Genomic DNA, 12,099 nt, shown 5'->3' with positions numbered 1-12,099 from the left:
GACACTCATCTGATGTTGCACTGATAATTCAAACAGAGAATTATTTTGTGGTTGTTTTTGTTCAAACATCATAAATCAATGCCATGCTTTCTCAAACTCATAACTCCAGTGGTCCAAAGGCAGAAACTTTAAAACTGAAAGCAACAATACACAGCACAAAACTACACACACACACACACACACACACACATGTACAGACTCTCTCCACTGGGAAGCCTTAAAACTAGATTTAGGCAACAGCTAATTCTTTACTGCAACAGCAAGAAAGGGGGAAACAGTGGGAAGGATGTTGAGGTGCAAAAGTGTTGGTGGGGGGTGGAAGTAGAGAGGGAGAGAGAAAAAAAGGGGGGAGGAAGAGAAGGTAGGGCAGGATCAATGAACTCAACATGGCCAAGACAGTAAAAGTCAAGGGGTAAGAGCAATTATCAACCTGGAGAGCACTCAACCAAGCCAACCTCTTACAGAGGCTACCGACAGAGTCATGAAAATCTCCAGCTCCTTCAGCTCGTTTTTCTCCACCTTTCTCTCCTCCTCCTTTGCCCTTTTTTTTCTTTCTTCTTTCCTTTTCTTTTTCTACCTTCTACCATCTCCCAAGGATTTTCTTCAGCTCCAGCCATCAGCCAGTGTAAAAACTCTGCAAGGGGGGTGGGACAGAAAAAGAAGAAGCACCAAGGATCACCCCACCCCACCCCACCCCATTTTCCACCTGTCTTCCCCTCCACCTGACCTCCCCCAGCAGGGGGTACAATCAGGGGACCCCCCACACTGCTGGCTTCCAACCCTTCCACCCCTCCCTCTCATGGTCAGCCCCCCACCCACCCTCCTGGGGCATTCATGAGCCCTGTGGGACGTCTGCCTGCCAGTACCCTGACAAAGCCTTCTCCAGGGAGGGTGTAGGTATGGGGGAAGGGGTGGTGGGTCTACCTCACTCAGAGCTGGACAATGCTCTCTTGTGTTGATCATAGCAAATTAACAGAGGTGTGTGTAGGGGGGTGGGGGTGGAAGTGGAGGCTCTTCCAAGAGTGGATATAAATATATGTGTGTGTGTGGAAGGGTACAGTGAACTGGGTGTAGGGGTGGGGGAGCAGGGCTCTCCCAGGGTATAGATCAATACTTAAATCCCCCTCTCTCCTTCCAAACATAAAATACCCACCCACTCACACTAAATTCTCCCACCCCCCTTACTCCATGCACCCTCTTGGCCTAGTTTATGGTGACAAAGCAAATTCAAAGTATGCTCTTACAGTTATGTGTCATATACTCAGTCACTGTCATATTTTTCAGTCTCTCTCTGTAAGTACTATTACTATTATATCTCTGTATACATCTCTTCATAAATAATAATCTCAACACATATATTCAAAATAATTTGTAAGATACACACACACACAGATATTACATAGAGAGACACAGAGAGAAATACAGAAATGTGTTGTAATTTCTATATGTGTATATATTTCACAGCCTGTCCTTGCCAGTGCCACACCCTGCCAAAGCAAAATAGGTTCATGAATTCAAAACTAAACTCAAAGAACCATTCACAAATTATATAAATATATCAATATGAATATCATAAATTACCAATCAAGCATTTATATATACATATATATACGTATATCTATATATATAGATAGATATATTTTCACAGATCTTTGAAATGAAAATAATATCACAAAAAAACACTGTTAAAAAATCATCATGTAAAAAGAATGAAGGTGGTTAATATTATAATAATGATTTATTCATCACACACTCTCTCTCTCTCTCTCTCTAGCTGATTTGCATTGATCAGTAAGCATTGAATTTGAACAAGTAATCACTGTAATAAGAACATCTGTGTCAAGAAAGAAGAAAAGAGACAGGGGGTGGATGTGGGTGGGAAGTAGAGAGGCACAGAGAAAAAGACCGAAACAAATGAGGATGCAGAAACGACACATTCAAGATTCAAGATGGTTTATTTAATTAAGGCTGTAACCCCAAAAGAAGAAGGGGTGATAACAGAATTTTATGTGTCGTTGCATTTGGTACACAACTTCTTAAGTTCTTTCACAACAAACTATCAGTGAATCTAGGAAATAAACTTGTGTAACTCTTAATTCTCAGAAACAACCGAGACAGTCAATAATTTTAAAAAAAGTAGGAAGGAAAAGTTAGAGATCTATAACATTAACTTGATTAAGTATGCAGACAGCTAATAAACCTCTCTTTGGCTCATTAAGCCTCTTATCAATATGATCAACTTCATCAAGTGTGATGATGCCAAGAATGAATAAACTGACTTTGTTCAACTTTTGATGACATATAAACAGTCTTGATTAAATGAATGATACAGATGCTGGATGATGCCAAATTATAACAAAACAAAAAACCGGTTATTTAATACTAAAAAAAAAAAAGAAAAGAAAAAAAAAAGAAAAAAAAAGAAAGAAAAAAAAGAGGAAAACATTTTATCTTATTTCAAGCCTAGCCAGCAAGACAAGCCCTGCACAGTCTGAACAGCATCCAACAGGCTTAGACCCCCACCTGACTGGAAACAGCCTGGTTACCATGGGCAGCATGAAGGGTCTGGTCACCACCACCACCACCACCACTGCCAGCATGTCCCCACAACCACACAAGCGACCACCAGCAAAGCAGAGGTCAGATTTAATGGCACAGGCCCCCCCACAGAGACTCATTTTCCCTCTTGGGAGCCAGCGTCTAGAACCACCCCTCTCCCCACTGCCTCCCCCCCTCCACACACACAAAGCAGCTGCTATATTTAAACCCCGATTAACTGACAGTACCACCGGTCTAGAATGCTACTTGGATGAAATATGATGGAATAAAAAAAAAGAAAAGAAAAAAAAGGTGCACCATATAAAATAAAAAAGAACAATAATCAAGGAAAAGATACTATTTAGTATGTAAATTGTATGCAGGATTGATGAATTTGTTGTTTATTGCCCATATTAACCATGAAGGTTGTTGTGGCAGAATTTGTGCACATGTGCATACATGTGTGACACGAGAGAGAGAGAGAGAGAGAGAGAGAGAGAGAGAGAGAGAGAGAGAGAGAGAGAGAGACAGACAGACAGACAGACAGACAGACAGACAGACAGACAGAGACAGACAGTGTCAAAGACTCATATGATTAAATCATTTTATTAAAGCCATAGCCCCATATAAACAAGGGGCATCAAATTTTACATTATATAATTTCATAAATTATAATATCATTGTAATTGATAACATGAATAGTGCAACTTTTTCCACAACACACACAACAGAGATAGAGACTCCGAGATAGAGGTAGAGACAGAGACTGAGAGAGACACAAAGAGAGACAGAGACAGAGAGAGAGAGAGAGAGAGAGATGGAAAGGGTCACACACATACAGGTGCATGATACATGCATGAAGCGGTGGCAGAATGAGATTTTGGTTGACACACACACACACACACAGAGAATGTACACACATACATTTACATGTATACCCCCTTGTCGCTCTATAAAATGTTCACAATCTGGAATTATGATTTAATCTGTAACTAGTGTTAGACTTAATTTAGTTAAACCATAATTATTATTGGAGTGTGGGGAAAGACCCCCCCCCCCCCCCCAATTCATTTCAAAGCTAAATATGGCATATTTCCAGGGAAAAAAAATTGTTAATACTTACCAGGGACACATGGACCACTGAGACACATTATTCCTAGAGGCAATTTCTTTAAACATGACATGAGCCAAAAACCTGATATAACTCCCGCACCTCCCTTGCACACAAATTAAACATGCGCACACACACACAATACACATGTGTGTGCACATGTATATATACACACTCAAAAAACTAAGAAAGGAACTGATATTTCAGAATCCTAAACTCATAAAGATTCCACAGAGAACAGAAAGGTAACCCTGGTAACATGAGATGATACCTGGAAAGAAAAAAAGAGAAAAAGAAAGAAAAAAAAAGGGACAAAGAAACACAATCACAAATTAGAATAGAAAGCAGCACTTGGAAACTGCACCTTCAGCTATGTTTAATAAGAATGACAACACTTAATTAGATCCTGATATTGCACATAATCCAGAAATCTGCTCTAGGTACTTTATTATTATTATTAGTAGTAGTATTTATGCCTAATCTTGAAAGAAAAAAAGCCCTAGGCGTTTAAAAATAGAACACATATCAAAAAGGTAAAATTGAACACAAGATACCAAACATCATAAAAATTCCCCCCCCCCCTCCCCACACACACACACACCCACAATACACACAAGCACATGCACACACACACACAAAAGTCATAGCACACAATCATAAGTAGTACACAATCAAAAATACTACCAACAAATTACGACACTATCAAAACTCACTCAGTCACTAATCATCATTTTAGTTCATACTGGAAAGGGATGAGCTGTTGAGAATTAATCAGGAGGGGAAAAGGTGAGTCTACAGACTGGATTTGAAATATTGCAGCGATGAGTGACGTAGAGGCTGAGGAAGCTGATTCCAAAGGGGGCTTGGAATGAAAAACTGCGTTGGCCATACGTTTTTGTTCGAGCAGGGGGGATCCTAACCATTCAGGTGTCAGAAGAAGAGCGGAGTTGGCGTGAGGATATGTAAGGATGAATGAGATCAGAAAGATACTGTGGACCAGAAGCCTCAGTGGACTTGAAAACATGATTTAATAAATAGCACATTACATCAATTTTACACATACAGTAACACATACCAAAACATGACAAACTGACTATAAACACGCATGTATACATGATGGGTACCATACAAAAATGGACCTGCCACAACAAAACTTATTGCTGAAAGAAGAGGTGAGTTTTGAGGCCAGATTTGAAAGAGGTGAGGGAATCAAATGTTGGAAGTTCAACGTCTTTGCGACTTGAAAAGAAAATTGATCTATGTCCGTAGGTCTCAGTTCTGACATGAGATATTCTGAGAAGTTGAGTATCAGATAAAGAGCTGAGCTGGCGAGATGGAGTATAGACCTATATTATGGAGAAGTTCATAAAGATCTATAGTCTATACTCTATACCCACTGACTGAAGAAAATGTCAGAGTGTATAAGTGATAATGTAGTCTATTCAATCAGTCAACCAGTGGAGAGAATGAATGAGAGGAGAAACATGATCAGATTTAGAACTAGAAGCTCTGCAAAAGAATCTGTAAGTGTTATTCTGAATTTGTTAAGTCTAACACAGTAACAGACATTTAGAAAGGCCAGCCAAAACAGAATTGCAGTAATCCAGTCTTGAGAACAAAAGTGCACACAAGTGTTTTGGTTGCATCAGTAGAGAGAAAGTGGTGGACAGAACTGATTCTACACAATTCCAGACAGGCAACTTTATAGATGTTTGAAATTCATACTGTTAGAAGGAAAGAGACTGGCCAAGGATGGCACCAAGACTGCGAACAGAAGAAGAAAGTGAAACAATGTGCAATTAATCAGAACATACAAACAGATGAAGAAAGTGAAACAAGTATTCTCTTAATCAGAATACAGTCAGGAAGAGAAGGATGTTGACAAAACTTTTTTTTTTAATAACAATTTCAGACAGGCTAGCAATTAAAAAGAAAAAAAAAAGCATAAGTTCAGTCAAATCATCATTTGACTGCACTAATCTAGAGTCATCCAGTCTTTCAGTTTCAGGTCCACAATGCACTCCTGTGTCTGAAACACCAGTACATCAATTTCAGCTATGGAGGCCAACTAAGAGAAGTTGAGTGTCATCAGCATAGCCCTCATGCAACATCACACAATGACTGATGAAGATGTCAGTGATGACATCTGACACAAAAGAAGCATATATATATATATATATATATATATATATATATATATATATATGTAAACCGAGGACTAGACAGGAATTAAACACAACCATCTCGTCAGAAGTCTCAATGCAAGCTCCATATATTTCAATCAAGTAGTTTAAAATACATAAAATATAAAGTAGTATAAAATACAAAGTACATTATAATATATAAGAAAATGTTATTGAAAGTCACAGTTCACATTCTGTAGCCATTTTTATATCTCATCTGTACCAACGGTCATTTGAGATTTTGAAATAATAATTCATATTAAATTAATCCTTTAGCAAATGCTATTCAACTTCAAGATTATGAAATAAATTATACATAATCATAATGTTAAACATCCCATTCAAGGAATCTTTACTCAGTTTCAGTTTCAGCAGCTCAAGGAGGCGTCACTGCGTTCGGACAAATCCATATATGCTACACCACATCTGCCAAGCAGATGCCTGACCAGCAGCGTAACCCAACGCGCTTAGTCAGGCCTTGAGAAAAAAAAAAGGAAAAAAAAAAAGGGTGAATAAATAACAGATAAGCGTACATAAATAAATAAATAAATAATAATTATAATATAAAAAAGGTAGTAGTAATAATAACAAATAAATAAGACAACAATGATGATAAATAAGCAAATAAATGTAAAACATGAAGACACACATTCACACATACACCCACACATGCATAACAGATATGCACCAAACATGCAGTTTCACAGATATGAAAGCACAGTCAAATACACATAAACGTACATGAGCCCCAACACACACACACACACACCACACACATTACCCTGCACCTCCTCTACCCCCCCCCTCCTCCACACACTCATTTCTAGGCTACGTATCGCAGCTTCCACGGCACACACACACACAAACACACACAGATGAACACTTACTTGTACAACGACAAGCACACACACATACGCCCATATCCCCCACCCCCAACCCCACACACATATATTCAAAGATATATACACACTCGCACGTTCCAATATCCTGTTGCTCCCACAGTGTAGGCATGCATACACTCACATACCTCATCCTCTACCCCCCCTCCCCCTCACACACACACGCACGTGCACAGAACTCTCCTGACACTTGTGTACACTTACACCCTCGCGCATGCACAAACGCACTCAAAAACACAGACCCACACATACACACACGCACAGAGGCTGCCACTGATTGGCCGCAAGAGGGATGGGAAAAGATCTCTGATGCCAAGAACGTGGAGTCTAGTGTGTTGCTCAGTCTACTGTATTTGGAAAAGCCCACAGAGGCTGTTCCGTTTTGAAGAAATTTGCGCAATGTTGGTTTCGAAATGATGCCGATATTTGTTTGATTTGCAAAGCATCGTGCTCTACGTTTCATTTTAGACTTACGGCCGCTCCCTCTCTCTGCTTTTATTTCTTTGAGGCAATCGATGGTGTGATGGCCTTGTACATGTTCTTTTTGATATTCTTTGACTTTTCTGAGGATTTCCGATTTTCCTAGATGTAGGCCGCTCGTTGGTGTTGCGTTACCAGCAAGTCTGTCAGCTCGCTCATTTCCCTTAACACCTGCATGTCCCGGGCAGAATGACCATGTGAGTTTTTTCATCTGAAAGTTGCGCATTGCCTTATGCCACTCTGGGCTTCCCATTCCGTTTTCAATTTTCTGTATGAGGTTCACTGAGTTGGTTAGAATCATGGCATGTTGGTTTCCGGGCGTATGGATGGATGATAGCCACTGCAGGGCATGTGTCACAGCTTCAACTTCCATCGTTAGGCTGGAGGTTGTGACTTTGTAGGCAGCATTCTCTTCCTTAATTGTTTTTCCATTTGTTTCGCAGTGAATCCCCAACCGGATTGGTCTTTGGTGACTGAGCCATCTGTGTATATGATGATGTCCTCTTCTTTTTCTGTTTTCTTCTATGAGTAGCTTCACTTCCACATCAGTTTTGCCCTCTGGCCATTCCCGACAGTGTCTTCCTAGAGTGGGTGAAACGGCTGTGTTGAACAGATGGTTGATGTTTTCGGGGTTTTTCTCCCATTCTTTTGTTTCTTTCAGGTCTTGTAGTTGGCATACTAGCTGGATTGTGTCTTCTGCTTGCCCCATCCATGATCTTCCTCGTCCTAGACGGCTGCCTTTTGGTTCTTTGACTGTGTCATGCAGTGGGTTTTGAGAGTTTTCTAATGCTTTGAAGTAGGTCTTGACCTGTTCTAACTTGTTTCTGGCCTGCACTGAAGGAAGGTCAAGCAGGTATCGCATGGTTTCTGTGGGCGTGTCTTTTGTTGTTCAAAGGATCAGCCTCATAGCTTCATTTTGAACTCTTTCTAATTTTAGGAGGTTGCTTTGAGATGGTGTTGTTAGCCCAAGTCCGTAGTCGATCACGCTGAGGACGAGTGATTGGTGTAGCAGGAAGAGGTGGCGTTGTTCAATACCTTTGGTTGCCATTGCTTTTAAGACTGAAAGGCCCTTTTTGCATTTGAGAACAGTATTTTCCGTATGTTTTCTGAAGGTCAGCATCCTGTCGAAGCGTATTCCTAGGTAGCGTAGGCATTAAGTTTTCTCGATCTGAATCCCGTCGAATGACACAGGTGGTGGTGATTTGCTCGCGGTTCTGTTGTTGAGGGTGCACAGCAACGTTTGGGTTTTCGCTGGATTGATGGAAGATCCTGTGTCTTTGCACCATTGAGCAATATTGTTGTTTCTGGACAGCTTTAGTTCTTTCCCGAGCATCTTTCGAAGTTTTGAAGACCAGGCCATCATCCGCAAGAGTAAGCACCCGAGCTATTCCACTGTTGTTTAAGTCTGCAAGGCCCTTCGTGTAGACATTGTAGAGGACAGGAGAGAGCAGAGACCCTTGTGGCAGTCCCATGGATAGTTTAGAAGGTGCAGACATCCAATCTCCGAGGCGTAGGACGACGGTTCTTTCCTGAAGCACTGCTGCTATCCATCTTGTCAGTGTCAAACTTACACCATACCTTAGTAGCAGCTCCATGAGGTGCGCAAACTGGACTTTATTGTAGGCATCTTCAAGGTCGATTGCTACTGCTAGTGTTTCTTCTTTTTTTTGAAATCCTTCATACACCTCATATGCAAAAGCAGCTGCATTTTCCCGTGTGGATTTGCCTGTTCTGTAATCACCTTGATTTGAAGGGAGAATGTGCCTGTGTTCAAGATCCCTTGCAAGTTTCCTGGCTATCATGCGTTCCATGAGCTTTCCAGCAATGTTTTGCATGGTTAGGATCCGGTAGCCGCTTACCTGATGATGGTCCTTTCCTGGTTTTGGTATGGGTTTTAAGAAGCTGTGTGTCCAGTCCTCCGGCACATGTCCATTGTAGAAACTGTTTTGATACTGATTGAAAAGTTTGCTTCTGTCTTCTTCCGATAGTTCCTTGATGTCCGAGTAGCGAACTTTGTCTGGGCCAGGAGCCGATTCTTTCTTGCATTTAGCTATTGCTTCATTTAGATCATCTATTGTCAAGTCATCATCAGGTCCAGTCTGCATAAGGGTTTGGTTTAACTCAATCTTCTGCAACTCACTTTCATACTAACAAAACCATTTGCTCACCTGGACAGGAATTAACACAAACACCACCTCAAAAGTCTCAATGCAAACTGATAGGTCTGTCTCATGATCTCATGTTTACAGTTTTTCTGGACTTCATTCACACTGCATTTATTTTAATGTCCTCTCCCAGAATACTTCCCATGCTATGTCCAGCTATGGCAGAGTTCATTCCACTACACATACACACACGAAAACTGGACCCAGGAGGACCCCTGTGGGACACTGTATCTCAAGGCAGATAAACTAGAGTATCTATCATTCACATCTACTTTCTGTGTATGATCAATAAGGTAAGACTTAATCCATGTCAGTGCAGTGTCATGAATACCATAGGAAGTTTTACTGTAATAATTGGGCTATCGAGCGCATCATGATGTAAGTCGCATCCCCTAAATTAATTTTTCTTTAAAAAAAAGGGAATCTATTCACACAAACGCTGCAGTGGTTTATATGCCATAAATGTTACACACATACACCCATGCAGAAAGTGCAAAACTGTCTTCAAATGAGCCACAGATGCGCTCAAAGAAGAAACTGCCTTCAGTTTGAAAGCTACATCATAAACACTGCATCATGTTTTCAGTATGATACGTTATCTGAGCAAGGGATATATCAGCTGAATGTTTCGTGTGTCTACAGGCCATAATAAATTTGGATGGAAAAAATGTGAACAGTTACACACTTTTCATTGAGTTATATGAGTTTTAAATTCACGAAAAGTCAAAACCAGTTTTGAAACCTAATACTCATGAACTTAAAAATAGACTGGAGACTGACACCAACAATTGATTTGACCTGAAAACTTGGAACACTGGAAAAATCCACAAACAAGTGCATCGTTATTAAGCTGTAGGGGTCATAGTTGAGGGGAAAAGTTGCAGCTAACAGTTCAAATTTTATAGTCTGTTCAAGAGGGTAGATACCGTAGAGTGGTTGGTGGTGTCAGAGGCTGCTGTCAAGTTTAAAAGAGCAAGAATAGATATTTTATCATCATCAAACCCAAAATACAAATCACTGTCAATGCTAACAAGGGCAGTTTCGCAGCTATGACCATTTTTCTCAACTGACTGTCAGTGCCTGTGACACTGTGACTCAAAATGTTTTAATAAGTTTATGTACTCGGCACAAAAACCCAATAGGAATTAAATTTCCTTGAAAGACTTCCAATACACTTGAGAAATAGCTACAAATATCAATTCATTGTTTTCATACACAGTGTCAGAATGGTAATTAAATGACACAGGTCACAAGCATTTCAACTCCAACTAATTCCCCCCCCACACCCCTCCCCAACATTTAACAACAACCTTTTTGAAATGAAATAATTTAATATGTCATGTATAGATCTCAGATTAATAGTAATTATCAACAAACAGCACTTAATGAGATTCACTGAGATAGTGGGCAATAAATCTGAAAGGATAATGCTTGTGACATGACACATTTTAGTATTTTTACAAAAAGTATTGATAAATTAAGCACTAACGATTGTAGCTAAGTTCTGTCTGGCTAAGTTCTGTAAAAGAAACCCCCTCTGATAAGTACACATGCACATGTGTATACACATATATATCATTAAAATTTTTTTTTAAAAAATGTGTGTGTGTGTGTGTGCGCGCGCACGCGCGCGTCTCAAACCAGTGAAGGCCTGACTAGGGACTAGGGTTATGCTGCTGTCAGACATCTGCTTAACAGATGTGGTGTGGCATATAACTATAAGGATTTGTCTGAATGCAATGATGCCTCCTTGAGAAACTGAAACTCAGTACAGTTCCACAAAAATGCTGCAGGAAAAATCTTTGTTAACATTTAAATACTAACACAAAAATACTTGTTTTTATTCCTAGTACCAATGTTATTTACATGGAATGAACTGCCAATTCAACTGAAACATGCACAAACTTTCTTTTTTTCAACAAGCAACAACTTTCAATAGCTGATGTTAGTTTTGAATACATTCGCAATCAACTGGAGGATCCCTCAGATTTTCTTTTTCAGCAGCACTGAAGTCTGAAGAGTAAATTAAGTGTGGAACCATGACCAAATGAAACCAATGACATTTTACAAATAAATGAATAGACTGTTTAAAAGTTTTACCGCATGTTTTGTCCAGGCTACACCATTGCTACTACAAGAACAACAAGTACTTCTACAAAAGTGTAAACAGTAAAACACGTCGTCTGAACAAAACACGTCGTCTGAACAAAGTGCTGTGAGAACTGAAAAGTTAAAACAAAGCGTAATAAGGGGAAAATTACCAGTGTTTAACCAGCGCTGTCACTTGTAGTGGGTTTGGCTGATCTGGATAAAGTCTTCGACATGCTGAATATATTGCCTCTAAACCTGGAGGCGTCATAGGTATCGCGTTCGAAGGAGGAAAGCCCGCAGGATAGATACTCTCCCTGTCCACCATTTTGCTCTCGCTCTGGTATCTTCAGCTGTTCCTTTAGCCTCCTCTTCCAATGAGAAACAGGAGTAATTCAATTCTGTCTTACAGAAGATGACCTAAGTTTCAAGCATGGTTGATACGAAACATATGCTTTTGATCATAACATCTGCAAAAATACTGGCGTTTCCAAATGAAGCAGGGCCCTTGAAATATGTACGCTTTAACGATCAGTTTACGACTTCGCAGCTTTTTGATGGAACAGCCAAAATATTTACATGGGTGGGAGACCACCCAAGTTGACAAAAAAATAACAACGTTTAAAACCTTATTC

General features: G+C 40.0%; 1 protein-coding gene across 1 annotated transcript in view; it reads right to left on the bottom strand.

Moving 5' to 3' along the window:
• The window catches only part of LOC143298054 (suppressor of fused homolog), a 29,889-nt gene extending 18,064 nt beyond the window's left edge, over positions 1-11,825 (bottom strand). The window contains exon 1 of the mRNA XM_076610725.1: positions 11,638-11,825. Within this exon, the coding sequence (XP_076466840.1) occupies positions 11,638-11,792 (155 nt within the window). The 5' untranslated portion in view covers positions 11,793-11,825. The remainder of the gene's footprint in view (positions 1-11,637) is intronic.
• Between the last annotated feature and the right edge of the window lie 274 nt (positions 11,826-12,099).

This window comes from Babylonia areolata, chromosome 2, assembly GCF_041734735.1.
Source record: "Babylonia areolata isolate BAREFJ2019XMU chromosome 2, ASM4173473v1, whole genome shotgun sequence".
NCBI lineage: Eukaryota > Metazoa > Mollusca > Gastropoda > Neogastropoda > Buccinidae > Babylonia > Babylonia areolata.
Note: the sequence above shows the minus strand (reverse complement) of the source record. Positions and strands in the feature narration are given on the sequence as shown.